Genomic DNA, 19,051 nt, shown 5'->3' with positions numbered 1-19,051 from the left:
TACACAACCGATCTTTTATAGAAACCAAGAATGAAAATGATATGTTTTTTTTTTTTGTTTTTTTTTTTTTTTTTTGGGGGGGGGGGGGGGGGGGGGGGGGGTCGAAAATAAATATTGAAAAATGAAAATATAGATGATCAATTGAGATAACATGAAATACATAAGAGCATGAAAAGTGTAAAACTTCAGTAATATTTAGAAATGCTTAATTTCAGTATTTTTTTCATTCGTTCATTCATTCATTCATTCAACCATCCAATCACAAAGAAGGAGCTTTTCAAGTTAATTTTAGTTGATCAAAAATATCTCTCTCTCTCTCTCTCTTTCTTTCTCTCTCTCTCTTTCTCTCTCTCTCTCTCCCTGCCTCCCTCACACACTCACACTCTCTCTTTCTCTCTCTTTATTTTCTGTTGTTTTTTATATTACTGAAATATTGTGCCATAACAATCCAACTTCTTTATGTTTGTCTTCCACTTAGAATGCTATGGTTGTCCGTAATGGAGAGGTCATCAGTATCCGTGTTGAAGAAATTGTCATGGGTGACGTTGTTGAGGTCAAGTTTGGAGATCGTGTTCCAGCCGATATGAGAATCATCTCTGCTCACGGTTTTAAGGTAATTCAAATGAATCAAATAGATTTTACAAGCCTTTAAGATTATAAGTCTTTATGAGGTTTTGTCCAAGAATATTTACTGTAGACCTATCTTTAATACACTGTGAATGTGTGCATTTTCGCTTATAGAATTAGAGCACCTCACCCCCCCCCCCACCCCTCCCTCCCTCTCTCCCCCCTCAACCCTCAACATCCTAGTAATATTTAATTTTATATATAGATATCCTAAAATTATAATATACTGTATAATATATATAATATATTGTTCGGCCATGTGGTCTTGTGGTATGACACTCGCTTTCGGATTGGACAGTCCTGGGTTCGAGCCTCGCTCAGCGCGTAGTTGAGTCCTTGGAAAAGGCTCTTTACTCACATTTTCTCACAGTACTCAGGTGTATAATGAGTACCTGGCCGTTAACAGCATTGTCTCTGTCGGAAACAAATTGTTATATGTCGCCTGACAGGCGTCATGTCTCGTTCTAAATGTTATATGATGCTTTTGGTCAGGGACCTTTTGTAATGCGCTTTGAGCACGAAGAGTGGATATTGCGCTATATAAAAGCTCTTTAAAATTTTTTTTTTTTTACTCATGTCAAACTCCAGTAAGGGCTAGAGTGTTCTTCGTGTATCTTGTTTAAATTTGAAATTCACCACTATCATCTACCATAAAATAGCCTGATTGACAGATTGTTTATGTTTGAATTCTGTTTCCATCAACATCTACCATTTCCTTCTTTGTCTCTTTCTTTACCATGTTATCAATCTTACTATTGTTTTCCATTGACATTTGACAGGTGGACAACTCTTCCTTGACTGGAGAGTCTGAACCCCAGACCAGGACACCTGAATTCACCCATGAGAACCCTCTGGAAACAAGAAACTTGGCCTTCTTCTCTACCAATGCTGTTGAAGGTATGTGCAGATTTTTGTTATGTTACAGAAATCAAAATTTGTGTATGGTGTGATCGTTATATTTGATGATTGAAGATTATGTCTGAGATTACTTCGATCTGTTGCGCTAACTTACTTATCCGAACCAGCGACCACCTGAGCTCTAGTCCTTCAGTCCTGTGCCATGACGTGAAATCTGTTGTGCTAAACATTTATTTTCAGATTAAAAATGTTGAACCATAGTTTTAATTATTATTATTATTATTATTATTATTATTATTATTATTATTATTATTATTATTATTATTATCATTATTATTGTCGTCGTCGTGTCCATCGCAGAGCCTTCCTTAATGTTAAAATCATAGTACAGTTGAAATGAGAGAAACTTCATTTTATAATTCCAACTAACTTGTTTTCTCTTGTAATAAAAAATTGATCAAATTAGAGAGTGGGATCAAATGTCGCACCAACATTCTTCTCTGAAAATGCTTCAATCTAAGAATTATTTTGTTCTTCATAAGTTAAATAGATATTTTTAGGATATATACTCCGATATGTAAAACATGACATTTGTAAATATTAAAATTCAGATCCCCATCCTTTGACCAACCAAATAAAGGCAGAAGATCGTCCTGCAATATATAGCTGTTATTCGCATTGTTGTACATCTTTGTATATGCAAATAATTTACATATAGATAACAAGACATATGGGAGTTCGTTGATAAAGATTATAATCAGAAGAGGTCCCAAAACTACCCTTGGGAATCCTGCTGGTAACTTTAAGAAATTATGAAAACTTCACCTCCTACCATCATCCATTATGATGATTTTTTCTATGTTTATTTGTAATTATTTCAGGAAGCGCAAGAGGTATCGTTGTCCGAGTCGGTGACCACTCTGTCATGGGTCGTATTGCCAACTTGGCCTCTGGTCTCGAGGTCGGAGAAACCCCAATTGCCAAGGAGATTGCTCATTTCATCCACATCATCACTTCTGTAGCCGTATTCCTTGGTGTGACTTTCTTCATCATTGCCTTCATCCTCGGATACTTCTGGCTGGATGCTGTCATCTTCCTTATCGGTATCATTGTGGCTAACGTGCCTGAAGGTCTGCTGGCTACTGTCACTGTAAGTCTTGGTAGAAGAATTGGTAGTTAAAATAAATAGAGAAGTTTATAGAAGATTACAAAAGAGACTGTAGCAATGTTGACTTGGAAAAATATAATCAAACATGTAAACAGCAATAATAATGACCATAAGGAGGCTGAGAGTGATGATGATAAAGATGGGGGTGATGGTGATGATGATGTAATTGTCAATGTTGATATGACACAAGGTGGTAGTGATGTTGATGCTAGTTTTTCTAAAAATAAATTTTTGTTATATATGAAAAAAAAAAAAATTGAAATAATTATGAAATAGCGATGATAACAGTGAAAATAATGGAATCAATTATGAAGCAAAGTTAATTAGTCTGACAAGTGTAGTGTAGAAAACATACGTTTCATAGTGGATTCTTTTCCTTATGTAATTTTATTTTTTTGACTGCCTTATTATATAGTCTTGAATCCTTTATGACCTTTTGTTTTTTCTATTCTAGGTATGTTTGACTCTGACTGCCAAGAGAATGGCCAAGAAGAACTGTCTGGTCAAGAACTTGGAAGCTGTAGAAACCCTTGGCTCCACCTCCACCATCTGTTCCGATAAGACCGGAACCTTGACCCAGAACAGAATGACAGTTGCTCACATGTGGTTTGATGGACGTATTGTTGAGGCTGACACCAGTGACGATCAGTGCAGTAAGTCCTTTAGTGTCATACTTGCCACTGGAAGAGATTTAATCAGAATTTACATATATTTCATGGAGACAAAATTGACAATTTCTGATATTTTTGTTCCAATTTTGATTTTGATTTCAATCTTAAAAATTGAAAAAAAAATTAGATATTTTACCAAGTTTAAAAGACTCAGTTTTAAAGAATTTTGAAAAAATGACAATAAGTAGGAGGTGCCTTGTCTTGAGGAGGTTAGGGAATACAGCATTTTGACTTCACATATTTTTTTCATGACATTTTGATATAGTGTCATCTTTAAAATGGAATCTGACAAAGTCCTTTTTATGTTTAGAACTTATAGGTATTTCCATGCAGCTTCAAAAATATAATTCAGATCTTCATATTTCGTGTAACATGTTAATTAGGCAACAAGACAATAGCACATGTTTTAAAGACTGGCAGATTCATTATTTGCAGCATATTTTCAAAAATATATAAAATAGCATCATCTAATCTTCTCACGACGTCCTCTTGTCATTTTCCTTTCTGTAAACACACTTCCAATTCCTACCCATGATAACCATGATTTGCTACATCATAAGCGACTATAGGTTTGTTGAAACCTGTCCTCTTAAAAAGAGCTTTTATATAGCGCAATATCCACTAAACGTGCTCAAAGCGCTTTACAAGGGGTCCCTGGCCAACAGCAACACTTAACATGTAGGACGGGACCTAACGCCTGTTAGGCGATATTAAAATATTTTCGGACAGAGACGCTGTTAACGGCCAGGTACTCATTTTACACCTGAGTATAGTGAGAGAATGTGAGTAAAGAGCCTTTTCCAAGGACTCAACTATGCTCAAGGCTCGAACCCAGGACCTTTCGATCCGAAAGCGAGTGTCATACCACAAGACCACATAGCCGCACTTAGATAATTTTATTTTATATTCCAGACGTTGTCAGCTAAAATGTCTTATTTTGTATTTCAGATGCTGTCTACTCTGCCAGCGACCCAACCTGGAAATCTCTAGCCCGTATCGCCATGTTGTGTAACCGTGCTGAATTCAAGGGAGGTCAGGACGGGGTGCCAGTCTTGAAGAGGTAAATAGAGTTTTTTACTTAATGCTCAGTTCATGTCCAAGGATGAAATAACTTAAAAGTTCTCTTACTGGTCCTGAAATGACAAAAAAGCTCCACCAGTACGGTACAACAAATTCATGTATTAAAATCTGAAAAAATAATCTTTATCCGTTTAGGACCTTTTTGATGGAGTTATGACTCATTTATTACAACAAAACACCAAAAATATATTATGTTATAAAGTTGTTGAATGTGAATAATATTTACGATTAAGCTTTGAATTTTAAAGGGTCAATGAACATTATTCAATGGGGAATTTTGTTATAAAGTTGGGATTGATTTTAAAAGTGTTCAGTGAAAAAGTGTTTGTGATACTTTTATTTATAATTAACTTTATTTATCCTCTTGGTGCTTCAGTTGCACTTAAGGCAGACATAGTAGATCTCCAACCATCACGGTATGCTGCTGTCTTTGACATTTCTCCCCACATCCACTTCTGGGTCTTCGTGTCATGTTCCAGGGTCCGTTTCCAAGTCTCCAAGAGTCTCGCTCTCCTCCTTGTTCCCCTGTGGGGTCCATCTGAGGGCGACCCTTTTTCCTATATATGCATCCATTTATCTTTTTAAAAATGGTGTTTATAAGTTGGAAGTATTTGGAGCTGTTGTTTTAGATAAATCTTAAACTAATAATTGGGGTTCCATATATATATATATATATATATATATATATATATATATATATATATATATATATATATATATATTATTGAAATCATCGTCATTTACATCATCATCATCATCATAAGCATAACCTTTATCATTGTTTTACCATTTAACTTTTTTCAGAGAATGTGCTGGAGATGCCTCCGAGTCTGCTCTTTTGAAGTGTGCTGAGTTGTCCATTGGCAAAGTAACTGAATACCGAAAACGCAACAAGAAGATTGTTGAGATCCCATTCAACTCCACCAACAAATACCAGGTACAATATAACACTGAAGACATAACCCTTTCATCATTAGGTGGATGCTCAAAAGAGAATCCGAAATTTCTTACGACTCACTCAAGCTTTCAATTATTGATTGAAAAGACCGCCGCTGTGTGCCGGATTTTTAAACAATTAACAAAAAGGGAGTTGAACGAAACCTAACCTTAATAAAACCTAACTGCTCACAACTAAAATCAAGATGTCAATATTTAATTTTATATTTTTGCTTTTGTTTTGAATTAGTTCTGGAAAATTAAGAGATATACGATTTTTAAAAAGGTCCAGCTTATTATTGAGATGTGTTGAAGAGAATTTATAATTACAGATAAAATAATATTCAGTATTTAAACAAATATGCTTTCACCACTTTCTTATCATCTAACTAGGTATCCATCCATGAGACAGAAGACCCCAATGATCCTCGCTACATCCTGGTGATGAAGGGAGCCCCCGAGCGTATTATGGACCGCTGCTCCACTATAATGATGCATGGCAAGGACCAGCCTTTGGACGACAACTTCAGGGAGGCTTTCAACTCTGCCTATCTTGAACTGGGTGGGCTTGGAGAGCGTGTATTGGGTAAGGAAACAGTAGACTTTTAAAAAGATGAAATGCATGTCTTTCACATACAACAATAATACTCTTAACCTACCTCTTATAACACTTTTCGCGGAGGTTATGTGTGTTAGACCCGCGATCTCCAGTAGTCGGTGAGAGAGAGCTCAAGGAATGACCTGAGTAAGATACGATTTTTTTTGGGGATCGTGGATAGCTCATACGGTAGAGTCACGCTCTCACCAGCCAGGCAGAGTTGTCGTACCAATAAGGTCACGGGTTCAAACCCCATCACCAACGCGAAATTTTTTTTTATTCTCTAATGTCTTCTGGCACTTTTCTACTCACTTTATCTCTTGTTCTTATAACACTTTGAAACTTTGCTGAAAGGTTAAATCTACATCTGACACACTTAGTCTCAATCTTCTATTATACTATAGCAGATGTCAAAAAAAGGAATTAATGACCAGAGATACAATTTTATTTGTTTATTTATTTCATTTATTTGTATGTATGTTTGTTTATACAGTCCACTCTGGATGATGGCAACTTTCGGTTAATCACAACCTTTTCCAAGTATCGGAATTAATTCTATATAAAAGTCACTGGTTAATTGCAATAAACTTTGGTTAATCGCAACAAATTTTCAACCTCTAAAAGTGGCAAATTCAAGAAATCAAACAAAATTGCATGATAAAATTCCATCATGGGTGAAATCATGACAGGTTGAAGAAATGTCACCACTCTATTAGAAAAAAAGAGGGCAGGGCATTGCAGTATGGGTTTGTGAGGTCATCTGTGACCATTAATTAGATAGGAGGCGAGGGGGCTGGGCATAGTCCAGACAAAAGTTAGACAATGACACATGTAAGGAGAGACTGAGCGATATCCTTTGTTTTGGGATTGAAAACTGTGACCAATAGGTTTGGCGAGAGCTTATTGTCTCTCAACACGGCTAATCTCTTTCTGTTACAAATGTTGAGAACAAAGAGGGAAAGTTAAATCCAATCTGAATAAGATGTTGGCTTGCATCAAAGCTGCTTTTGCTTTTTAAAATCTATACAGGGCTGCCATATGGCTTTTGTTTGAATCAAATTGCTCAGTCTGTGTTGGACCTCGAACAATGTATACAACAATTGGTTTTGAGTTTACCATATATGGTATGAAACTGTTCAGTGGTCAAATCAAAATTGCTATAGAAACTTACATCAATTGGTAGTGAAAACAGTGCCCTGTCCTTTTGTCTGAAATCGACCAAAAATACCGCAGCCATGAACGGTCCCAAGCTCGTGTAAACAGGGAAAATGTTGCAATAGTGGACAAGAAACTCAACTTCGGTTAATCACAACTTCGGTTTAATGCAACATTTTCGCCAATCCCAAGGTGTTACAATTATCCGGAGTGGACTGTATATTATATTCATTCATACATTTTAAAAAATTGAATAGTTGAATGATTTTACTTTTTAAAAAATATTAAGAAACCTCAAATTTTTTGACTTAAGATTCAATTTCTAATTCACCTGACATATCACCTTCTGAAGGCAGCAAGCCCCACTTTTCGTCTATTCTCTATTTACTATGCATTATTAATTCTGTTTATTTCTCTATTCTTCCCCTATAGGATTCTGCGACTTTATATTGCCAATTGAAGAGTTCCCACCCAACTTTGAATTTGATCCTGATGGTCCTAACTTCCCCCTGACTGGTCTCCGATTTGTCGGTCTGATGTCTATGATTGATCCTCCTCGTGCTGCTGTCCCCGATGCTGTCGGAAAATGCCGTAGTGCTGGTATCAAGGTTATCATGGTTACTGGAGATCACCCCATCACGGCCAAGGCCATTGCTAAAGGCGTTGGAATCATCTCCGAAGGAAGCAAGACTGTTGAAGACATTGCTGTCGAGACTGGCATGCCCGTTGATGAAGTTGATCCCAAGTAAGAAATTGATTATTTTAAAAATCATTTTAAGAATGTCATGATTTGAACAAGAAAGATAACGAAATATTTTTTATCTTTTACCCTTTTCAATGAGTTTTGAAGAAAGTGGATGGTAAATATGATTCTTGTTTTTAAAAAATATTTTTCATTTTGAGAGAAGATGAAATAGGGTACAAATTAATGGGCTTTTTTAAAAGTCAATGTTATAATGGCATAATTATAGATAATGAAGCAATATCAAAACTTACATTGAATGAATATCAAATGGAAATATAACATCAGAACTTCAGGAGAAATAAATTTTTGTAAGATATTTTCACTGAATTGAAACGATGACGTAAAAGTTGAATTCGTATGTGTAACAGAGTCTTCCAAGTTAATGAAGAAAAAATCTGTAAGACAGTTAAATCATTGAAAGCAGTAAGAAACTCTTCTTCCCATACTTTTTTGTACTCTTTATCCATATTTTTGTTATGGTTTTATATATAAATTAATTATAACTCATTGAAAGCAGTAAGCCACTCCTTTTTTCATGCTTCTCCTTGTTACACTTTTGCTTTATTTTCATATTGAATGATGGTTTTCATCTTAATTTTTCTTGACTGAAATTGTATATCTATATTTTATTTATATCTTCTCCCATATTTACTTGTCTAGAATTGCCAAGGCTGCCGTCATTCACGGAGGTGACCTCAGAGACATGCCCCCTGCCCAGATTGACGAGATCCTCAACAACCATGCTGAAATTGTGTTTGCCCGTACCTCACCCCAGCAGAAACTGATTATTGTAGAAGGTTGTCAAAGACAAGGCCAGATTGTAGCTGTCACAGGTGATGGTGTCAACGATTCTCCTGCCTTGAAGAAAGCTGATATTGGTGTGGCCATGGGTATTGCTGGTAGTGACGTCAGTAAACAAGCTGCTGACATGATCTTGCTTGATGACAACTTTGCCTCCATTGTCACTGGTGTTGAAGAAGGTAGGCCTCAAAATATTAATATCTGACTCTGGGCGAGCTGATGGCATCAACCTCAAATGAATAACAATGTGAAATTGGATGGAAGCTTCAATTAAATATGCGAAAAGAGATAAAATGGACGTTTTGAGTTTCCCCTTTATCAACAAAACAGGATGAATCAAACACTACAGACGATTGAGATAATGTGGTTGTATTGTTAAGGTGAAATAAAACATCAGAACTTCAGAAATAAATTAATAATGCCACAACCACATTATCTCATTCGTCTGTAGTGTTTCATCCATCCTCTTTTGTTGATAAAGGAGAAACCTGAAACGTCCATTCTATCTGTTTATGTATACTACATTGAAGCTTACATTCAATTTCACATTGTTATTTATTTCTTCGAGCAGCAACATTTACATCAACCTTGAATGGAAGGTTTAGATATGAATCCATGCAGGATCTTATCCTTCAAACCAATCCTTCCCTGAACAGCCATGTAATTTAATTGTTAACTGAGATAATCCCATATTTTGATTGGATGAAATTGAAGATAATATAGCTGTTTATACTGATTTATAACAGTGATGAATGATTCTGATTTTTAGATACTTTCTTCATTTATTTATTCAATATTTATTTATTCATGCGTTATCCTTTACTTCCCAGGACGTTTGATCTTTGACAACTTGAAGAAGTCCATCGCCTACACCCTTACCTCCAACATCCCCGAGATCTCACCCTTCCTCATGTTCATCATTGCCGACATTCCTTTACCCCTTGGAACCATCACCATCCTGTGTATTGATTTGGGTACTGACATGGTCCCAGCTATCTCCCTGGCCTATGAACAAGCCGAATTGGATATCATGAAGAGATCTCCTCGTAATCCCGTCACAGACAAACTTGTCAATGAGAGGTAGGAAGAATCAATGGGCCTATTAAAACAAAAGCATATAATTGCTGTTGTTCCTGGGCGGGGTCCTTGGACCTCCCATTGCAGGCAGGAGGTCACGCTTTGTCTTCTATCCTTTTACATCCGTTTTCTGAGTTGCTTTCTGTCTTTGTCTTGGAATGGGATTACTTAGTTTTTACTTAGTTTTTGGCTGGAGTCCTTGACTGGGAGGGAAGCAGTCAAATGTATAGTTATAGTTTTGGGAGATATTTTTTTCCCTTGCACATCATCTCTCTGTTATGTATTGTTAGTTATGTATTCTGTAAACATTTGAGTGCGTTCCTCTTAGTGGGATCCTGTGCTGGTGTCCGGATGAGACTTAAATGTGCTTTCATACTAAGTTAAGTACATTGATGGTGATGTGCTCTTGGAATCTACATCTGTTCCCTATTTGAACCAATTCCCCTTTGTCTTACTTTTTCTTGGGTGCTTTGATTTTAAATCTATAATATTTAGACTATTTCATTTTCTTCTTTTTACTGGCGCTGATCTAAATGTGTCGCAAGTGCCGTAAAACAAAACAATTGCTGTTGTTCTAAGCATACAAATGACAGATAGGATAGAACATTGCTTCATGAATATTGAGAGTCGTAGAGTAGAATAGACTAAAGTTTTCTGTAACAGTATAATGACAACCACTTAAAAAAATTATTAGCAAATATATTGTCCAAGAATAAGCAATGTCAATACTTATCCACACTTCATATTCTTTTTATAGTGATGGCAGGCATTTAATATTTGCAAATCTTTTCATGGAATTACAAAGAATTATCATCTTTGTCGTCTTTAATACAGAACCCTTGAGCTTGTGCTCTTTGGTCCAATGACTTTAGTATTAGCAACTGGGTGGGGATCCTGACCTCCCATAGTGGGCAGGGAGGTACATGCTGTGTCTTCTATCCCCCCATACCTGTTTTCCAATTGTTTCCTGTCGTTGTCTTGGTATGAGATTACTTAGTTTTGTTCTCCCTTGGCTGGGAGGGAAACAGTCGAATGTTTAATTATAGTTTTGGGAGGTGATATTTTTTTTCTTGTAAATCATCTCTCTGTTATGCATTTTATTATGTTTAATTTACATATTATATAATATGATTTGTAAACATTTGAGTGTATTCCTCTTAGTTGGGACCTGTGCTTGTGTTTGGATGAGACTTTTAGGTGATCTCAGACTAAGTACTTTGACGGTGTGCTCTTGGAATATACATCTGTTTCCTATTTGAACAAATTCCCCTTTGTCTTACCTTTTCTTGGGTGCTTTAATTGTTATTCTAGAACTTTTTCTATCCCATTTTCTTCCTTTTTACTGGCGCTGATATGACCTTAATGTGTTGCAAGCGCCGTAAAACCCTTAAAAACAAAACAAAACATTAGTATTAGCAAGTGGTCTTTTACAGTTGTTCTCTTTAGTTGTAGAGAGTGATTTCTGAATTTATCAGTTTTACAAACCACCATTTTTTATTTATAGTGTATGAACTCTAATATTCTGTTATTCCACATAGTATATATTATTAACGATGTATTTGTACACAGATTGATCAGTATGGCATACGGTCAGATTGGTATGATCCAGGCTACCGCTGGTTTCTTCACCTACTTTGTCATCATGGGTGAGAACGGTTTCTGGATGAAAGACTTGCTGGGTTTGAGGAAGGAATGGGATGCTCCTGGCATCAATGATCTGGAGGATTCATATGGACAGGAATGGGTGAGTTTCTTTTGTGAAAGATGATTTTTTTCTTTCTTTCTTCTTGTAATTCAAGTAAACACCTTACGGTGTCCCTCTTAGTCTGATCCTGCGCTTATGTCTGGATGGGATTTTAAGGTGATCTCAAACTAGACACAATATTGGATTGGTCTTCAGATTTACTGGGGTGGGTAGTAGAGCACCCGCTTCATAATCAATGGGTCCAAGATTGATCTGGGGTGCAGTCAAGACTTCTTCTGACCCCTCCGTCGACCCAGCAGTGATTGGATAGCTGGGTCTGTTAGATCTGGTGGAAAGTACTTTGGGATAGACTAGCATCCTATCCAAAGGGTAGCAAGCCATTGCTATTGTCTGTTTCATGTTATAGAATGGCTCTGAAGGAATACTACTACTTAAGATTTACTTCTGTTCCACTTTTCTTACCTTTTTATAGCTACGTTTACCATATCCTACAATCTTTTACTATCCTATTATATTATTCCTTTTTACTGGGAATCAAAAGTGTCTCAAGCACCAAAGCACCCTTAAAAACAAAACAAAATAACAACCCATAAAACAACGAAAACAAATGGTATGCCAATGATGATTGATGGGTTTTGATTTTTTCATGAAAATCTTATCACTCGCCGTACTGAGGCAATACCGTGGATGAGTCCAATGTTAGGATTCCTTTTGTTGGAAGTCTTACAGTATCAATTAATACCACACAGTAACAAAAGATTTTAAAAATGTTGTTTTTTTCATTGTATGGACAGAGTAGAGTGGTCTGATGATAGATTTGATAAAAAAAAAAATGTAAATATGCGATTTTCTGTTGTTGGCTATTTTGAACCATTCACGAGTTGTCTTTGCTTAATAAATGTAGATGGTGCTGCCCGAAGCTCGAAGAAATTGAATGTAAGCTTCAATTTAATATACAAAAACAGATCAAATGGGTGTTCCAGGTTTCCCCTTTGTCAACAAAATAGGATGTTTGTAGTGTTTCATTCATCCTGTTTTGTTGATAAAGGGGAAACCCGAAACGTCCATTTTATCTTGTTTTCGTATATTAAATTGTTGAAGTTTATATTCAATTTTCATATTGATATTTATTTGCTTAATAAAAGAAATGCATTCATTCAACATTTTGATCATGGTTTGGGATTGGATTTGTTTGGATTAATTCAGCAGGGATGAATGTTTTGATCATGTTGAAAACGTATGACTCGTATAGATAGTATGTGCTTGGCTAAGAAGCTCACAACATTGCCATCCGGTAGTATAACGGACCAACACACAAAACTATGTGTAACCATGAACTGTTATAGTCTGGTTCATACAGTTTTAGTGAGAAGTATTCATAAACGTGGATGGCAAAAAACAATAACAATAAAGATCTGAGTGACGTCATCTTCATTCTATCTATACTATGCATATGGCTTTTACTATATATTGTATGATAATGATAGAATATATGTTCTTTTTATTTCTTATTTTTTCAATTGTTGTGTTTTCCAGACCTACAGCCAACGTAAGAAGCTGGAATATACCTGCCACACAGGCTTCTTCGTCTCCATTGTCATTGTCCAATGGGCCGATTTGATCATTTGTAAGACCAGGAGATTGTCTCTCTTCCAGCAGGGAATGAAGTAAGTATAAAATGCCCCCCCCCCCCCTCCCCTCTCTTAATCTCTCTCCTTCCTCTTAGTCTCTCTTTCTCTTTCTCTCTCTCTTTCTCTCTCTCTCTCTCTTTCTCTTTCTCTCTCTCTCTCTCTCTCTCTCTATCTCTCTCTCTCTCTCTCTCCCTCCCTCTTTCTCACTCTCTCCCTCCCTCTTTCTCACTCTCTGTATTTCTTGATGATTTTTGAATTGACATTTATTTAAGGTAGCGAATTGAAATATTACTATTACACAACAATACATGCAACTTAATCATGTGATAAAATTGACCGACTATACAATGAGTTACTGTAATAGATATAAGTCAATGCACAATCCTGGCTTCTAATTTGTAGACAGAGTAAAGCAAAAACAGAACTATTTTATGGCAGGTAAAAAATAACACCAAAAATGAGTCGTGACGTTTTAATCCATTTAAACCGTAAAGAGCATTAGCATTTTCATAACGTTTTAATTTTCTCATCTTATCAAATCTGGTCTTATCTTGTTATTGGGAGAAAATAATAATTACTCGTAAATGCTGTATACAAGGGCTTATTATTATTCACAAATGACATTTTATAAACCACAAATACCTTTCAACAGTAGTGACGTCACTTCCCTCGAAATGCCGTATAGTAACTTAGTAACTGGTTCTAAACTATCGGAACAATGGAGGACACCCTTATGAAATACTTCTCCTACGAGCATAAAAGTGTATCCAGAGGAGAAAAACATTGTAAATCTGATCTTGTTTTGACTTTTATACATTCTGATCACATGACATGTGAAAAAGTTCGAGCCAGCATGAAGAATACAAAGTACCAATTTTCTTTGTTTAGAACCAAGCTGCTGGTTGCTGGGCGGAAGTGACATCAGACTATTGAATCCTATTGTGAAGCCAAATTTTATATTTGTAGTCTATAGAACAGATTAGGGATGGATAATGACCAGTTTGACTTTTGAATTGAAATTTTACAATTTTCATTGATTTAAATCAATTTAATTTTATGTATACATAATATTATATGTGAATGATGATTTAAACCTTTGTTGACCATTTTAAGTTGATTCAAAGTTAGCACAATTTTGGTTTTATAACGGAGACTATTTCATGTTTTCACTATTCATGTCTATAATAACGACATTTGCCTTTTCTCATATTTCAGGAACCACCGTCTGACGTTTGGTTTATTCTTTGAGACAGCCTTGGCTGCCTTCCTGACTTACTGCCCTGGCTTGGACAAGGGCCTGCGTATGCAAAACTTGAGGTAGGATTCTTAGAATTTTAAATTATAAACATTTTATTGATTGGAAATTCCTACTATTTAGATGTTTAGCTCCCAGTCATTAATCAAGAAGTTTCGTGTGTGTGTGTGTGTGTGTGTGTGTGTGTGTGTGTGTGTGTGTGTGTGTAGGGGGTTTGAAATGGCTGAGTGGATAAGGCATTGCATGCACTGTGATCCGGAAGGTCCCGGGTTCGAGTCCCGCTTCAGGCACTTTCGTTTTTAAAAATCTTGAGCAAGATTCTTAACCCCCAATTTGCTCACTCTGACAACATGTGTTATTCCTGTTGACATCGGACATCCTGTTTGATGGATTATCTACTATATTCCTTAATGGAATGCATGGGTGACGGGATCTAATGGTGCTATTGTGAAGGGCTTAATTTTTTTTTTTTAATGGTTGTGATAATGATGTGACTTTTACTGTCCCACCCAAATCGGTTACCTAATTTTACAATAAAAACCGGTTCATCCAAATTTTTTGGGGATAAACTGACTCTCTAACATCTTAAATTCGGGTTTCTGTGGGTTTGATAATGATTTTTGATTAATAAAAATGAAACTTTGATATTATTTCTCTTGTGATAAATTTGCATATAGCATATTGTTTTGGGAAAATAAATTAATTATCTTTTAAATGTTGAAATGGGCCTTGATAATGATGAAAAATTCATTGTATTTTCCTTGTTACTAAAGGTGCTTTGCAATTTAGCCAGAGTTTCAGTGAAATTAATAAATATTGATAATGAATATTAACTTATTCAATCCTAGAGATTATTGCTTCTTTCCAAAATTGGAGAAAACAAGTGTATTAAAAAGGAGCATGTGTATAGATATTCTTATTCAACTAAAAACTAAAAACATTAGCTTTGATGCTACACCTATAATTTGTCTCAGAAAAATGGAATAAATAGGCATGGGGTAAAAATAACCCAGGTAAACTACGGATATAGTCGGCTTTAGGGTTGAGTGAGTTAATGGGTCTTGATCAATCGATATGGCTATTTATTTATCCAATTAATCTTTTTAAAAATCTGGGCGGGGTTCCTGACCTCCCATAGCGGGCAGGGAGGTACATACTGTATCTTCTATCCCCTTATATCTGTTTTCCAACATGCTTTCTGTCTTTGTCTTGGAATGAGATTACTTGGTTTTGTCCTGGCCTTGGCTGGAGTCCTGGCTGGGAGAGGAACAGTCAAATGCATAGTTATTGTTTTGGGATATTATATTTTTTTTTCTTGTAAATCATCTCTCTGTTATGTATTATTATATTTATTATTTTGTATGTATAATGTAAGCATTTGAGTGTATTGTTGGATTTTGTACTTGTGTCCGGATGAGACTTATAGGTGATCTCAAACTCAGTACATTGGTGGTATGCTCTTGGAATCTACATCTGATCCCTATTTGTTCCCAGTTCCCCTTTGTCTTACTTTTTCTTGGGTGCTTTAATTGTAATTCTAGAACTTTTTACTATCCCATTTTCTTCCATTTTACTGGCGCTCATATAACCTAAATGTGTTGCAAGCGCCGTAAAACCCTTAAAAACAAAAACAAAACAAACTTTTAAAAAATCATTTTTTTTTCTTTGTCCACAGATTTACTTGGTGGCTGGTTGCCCTGCCCTATAGTTTAACTATCTTCATCTACGACGAATGCCGTAAATTTATACTGAGGAGGAATCCTGGCGGCTTTGTGGAGAGGGAGACCTACTATTAAAATCTTACGTGAAGTTGTGGTCCAGGAAGAAGAGTGTGCTGTATGGACAGGGAGAGAAAGAGAGAGAGAGAGGGGCGGGGAGGGTGGAGGGGGGTATTCGTTAAGGAGGGAGTGGGGAGGGATTGGGGTGGTGTGGGAGGGGTAGAGTTTCATACATTTTATAAAGTGTGGGGGAGATTGTAGGAGTTGTAGAGACTATAATAATAATGATAATAATATGTTATAGCTAGAAGGAATTATATCTGTGTGTGTGTGTATGTGTGTGTGTGTGTGTATGCATGTTGTATTTTTGTGATCTTAGATTTAATTTACGATTCTTACCTATCTCTTTGTCAAATGATTATTTCAATGATTATTGGAACATGTTCAGCATTTTATATTTTAAGTTGATTGTACATTGTGAATTAAAAGTTTTTATAATATAATATTCATAGGTAGTGACGAGGTTTGGATTCTGCTGGATGTTTCAAGAAACAAAAACAAAAAAAAAAAAGAAAAAGAAAAATGAGGAAGAGAGGATTAAAAATAAATAATAAAAAAAAAAATAGAAGAAAAATTAAGAACGTTTCTTTTGTGGACCAACAGCAGGTAATAATGGAAAGATTAACAGTAAAGTGACTATTTACCAGATTTTATTTTTATGGATTGAAGAAGTTCCTCTACTACCTCTGATTGTTTCTATGATTATATCCTTATGAACTTACATCGCACTTTTTAAAAATGAAAATTATGTTCATTCGATTTTTAAAACTATTTTAAAAAAAAATGTTGCAGATATCAGAAAGATAGTTTGTTTGGTAGTAAATTGTAATTTTGGTTAAAATAATTTGATAACAATAATGATGATAATATCCTAGACTCGATGTGATGTATGAATAACAATCGGCAAGAAAAAAAAAGAAATATATATATGATAATAATAAAAGAATGAACATCAACCAACAGAATTTGTCCATTATTTATTACTTTTAAAATATTAATATAATTATAACTTCATTATGCAATTATTGCTCGTGTTACCACCACCGTTTTACTAATATTGTTCTTTTCACCACTTGAAAATCGCTTTGTTCCTGTTATACCCTTGTCCCCCTCACTTTCTTCCCCTCCCCCTCCCCCTACCCCGCCCTCTCTTTCTCACCTGTTTTGATTGCGTGGATGCGATGGATGGCTGATGGAAGGGTTGTTTTTAAACTTAACATTGACAACTGGATTTTCAATTTTATATTATAAAAATGAATAAATAAATGGAAGGTACGGGTAAGTTTTTGAAAGTTGGTAGTTGAGGAAAAGTGAACGTTGGTGGGAAATCCCACTTTTTAGTTTTCCACATGAAATTGGATTTAAAAAGTATTAATATATTTGAGATTCATGATTATCAGATATAACTTGTTTGCTCATAAAGTTGAAAGTAACCCCAAAAATTCATTTCATGGCATCGAATGACAACTCAAGTCACAGAGGCATGTTTCAAGATTTCATTAGATTTCCTTATACATGATCGTTCCCAACATTACTTTCATTAAATAAAATTCCCAATTTTCATTTTCGATGCATGGATTTATGATGATCATAATCGAAACAATGTTTGATCAGGGTGTGTTCATGATACATGATGTAAATGATAACATTTCCAATGATGAAGCTGATATTGTCTCCATGTTCGAAAACAGGGATATTTTCAATTTCATATTTTCAAAGCATAGTTTTTAGAATGTTTATCGAGATGCATTAAAAAATAATTTCCTTTTTAACAAGGTCTTGATATGATAATGTGAAGTGATGATTGCACTCTGTGGCAACATTTGGGTAAAAATTGTCTTAAAATTTTATTTTTTTTTCGTTTCGAAATCTAAGATTGAATTATGGTTTTGAAATTTGTAGACATTATATATTGGGATAGAATGTTGACATCTGCGATGGTGTAGTAATGTGTTCAATTTTTAAAAAATGGAATAAAGAGATTGTTTTACATAATAAGGGATAGAAGTGCTATTCTATAGCAATATTATTGTGACATATGCAGCAAAGGAGAAAGAAGGTGGTGATGTTGGTGAAAATTATCAGGTTGTGCATGAATCGTGTGATCCAAAGAAAAATATGTTGTCCCCTTGGGAATGCCCTGTTATATGTTGATGTTCAGGAGAGTGAGTGACCAGGATGATGATGAAGAATGTTGGTCACAGAGATGACATAGAGACAACAAAATCTGATAGGGCGATTTAATGTTTTGTCGTTTTTCTCTTTGATTGTAAAAGATGTCGAGGTGGCGATGATGTCGGTGATGATGATGATGATGATGATGATGATAATGATGATGGGGATTTATAATAGTATTCAAGGACTGAATGTTGCTCGTGGGTGATGTGCAAGTAATTGATTATCATGAGTTGTTTTTTTTTCTTTTTAAGTTGGTTTTTAAAAATTGAATTTTGAATATCATTAAAGTCCATATTTTTCTTTCTTTTAGGAATCACTTAAAATCACTGATAACAATGAAATAACAACTCTTGCTGTGAACATTTCCACGGGAAAAAGTATTGGCTTATTGTTATTATTATTATTATTATAACTTTTTTTTATTTTTTTTTATTTTACGAAAAGAATATCATTATCAAATATAAAATAAATAATAATTTTAATAAATCTTTTCATCGTTTGTTTCTCATTTTATTTCATGTAATTTTAGAAATAAGAAATGTTTTGAAAGAAATAGAAATATTAATATATATTACATGGAGTCATTAATGTTTCATTTTTCTTTCTTTTCTTTTCTCATAATATTTTTTTTCTTCTTCTTCATCTTGAAACAAAATTGGGGAATAATTTATTTTTTTGGTGTCTAAATCACTTTCTGTTATGCGTGTGTTTTTTCCAGTTATTAAAAAAAAATTACTTTCACATCTTTTGACGTGTAACTATTGTTCATAAAAAAGTACAATAATAGT

At 35.0% G+C, this 19,051-nt stretch overlaps 1 protein-coding gene across 1 annotated transcript in view; it reads left to right on the top strand.

The window, feature by feature from the left end:
- The window catches only part of LOC144960183 (sodium/potassium-transporting ATPase subunit alpha-B-like), an 87,018-nt gene extending 68,263 nt beyond the window's left edge, over positions 1-18,755 (top strand). Inside the window, exons 5-18 of the mRNA XM_078893213.1 lie at positions 479-613; positions 1,407-1,524; positions 2,367-2,635; positions 3,108-3,306; positions 4,273-4,384; positions 5,209-5,341; positions 5,734-5,926; positions 7,526-7,838; positions 8,499-8,818; positions 9,470-9,719; positions 11,286-11,460; positions 12,958-13,088; positions 14,268-14,369; positions 15,983-18,755. Coding sequence (XP_078749339.1) covers positions 479-613; positions 1,407-1,524; positions 2,367-2,635; positions 3,108-3,306; positions 4,273-4,384; positions 5,209-5,341; positions 5,734-5,926; positions 7,526-7,838; positions 8,499-8,818; positions 9,470-9,719; positions 11,286-11,460; positions 12,958-13,088; positions 14,268-14,369; positions 15,983-16,103 — 2,571 coding nt within the window. The 3' untranslated portion in view covers positions 16,104-18,755. The remainder of the gene's footprint in view (positions 1-478; positions 614-1,406; positions 1,525-2,366; positions 2,636-3,107; positions 3,307-4,272; positions 4,385-5,208; positions 5,342-5,733; positions 5,927-7,525; positions 7,839-8,498; positions 8,819-9,469; positions 9,720-11,285; positions 11,461-12,957; positions 13,089-14,267; positions 14,370-15,982) is intronic.
- The last annotated feature ends 296 nt before the right edge of the window (positions 18,756-19,051 follow it).

Source organism: Berghia stephanieae, chromosome 14 (genome assembly GCF_034508935.2).
Source record: "Berghia stephanieae isolate SIO BIC M18660-M18661 chromosome 14, UCSD_Bste_1.3, whole genome shotgun sequence".
Taxonomy (NCBI): Eukaryota; Metazoa; Mollusca; class Gastropoda; order Nudibranchia; family Aeolidiidae; genus Berghia; species Berghia stephanieae.
The sequence above is the reverse complement of the archived record's forward strand: the minus strand, read 5'-3'. Positions and strand labels throughout refer to the sequence as shown.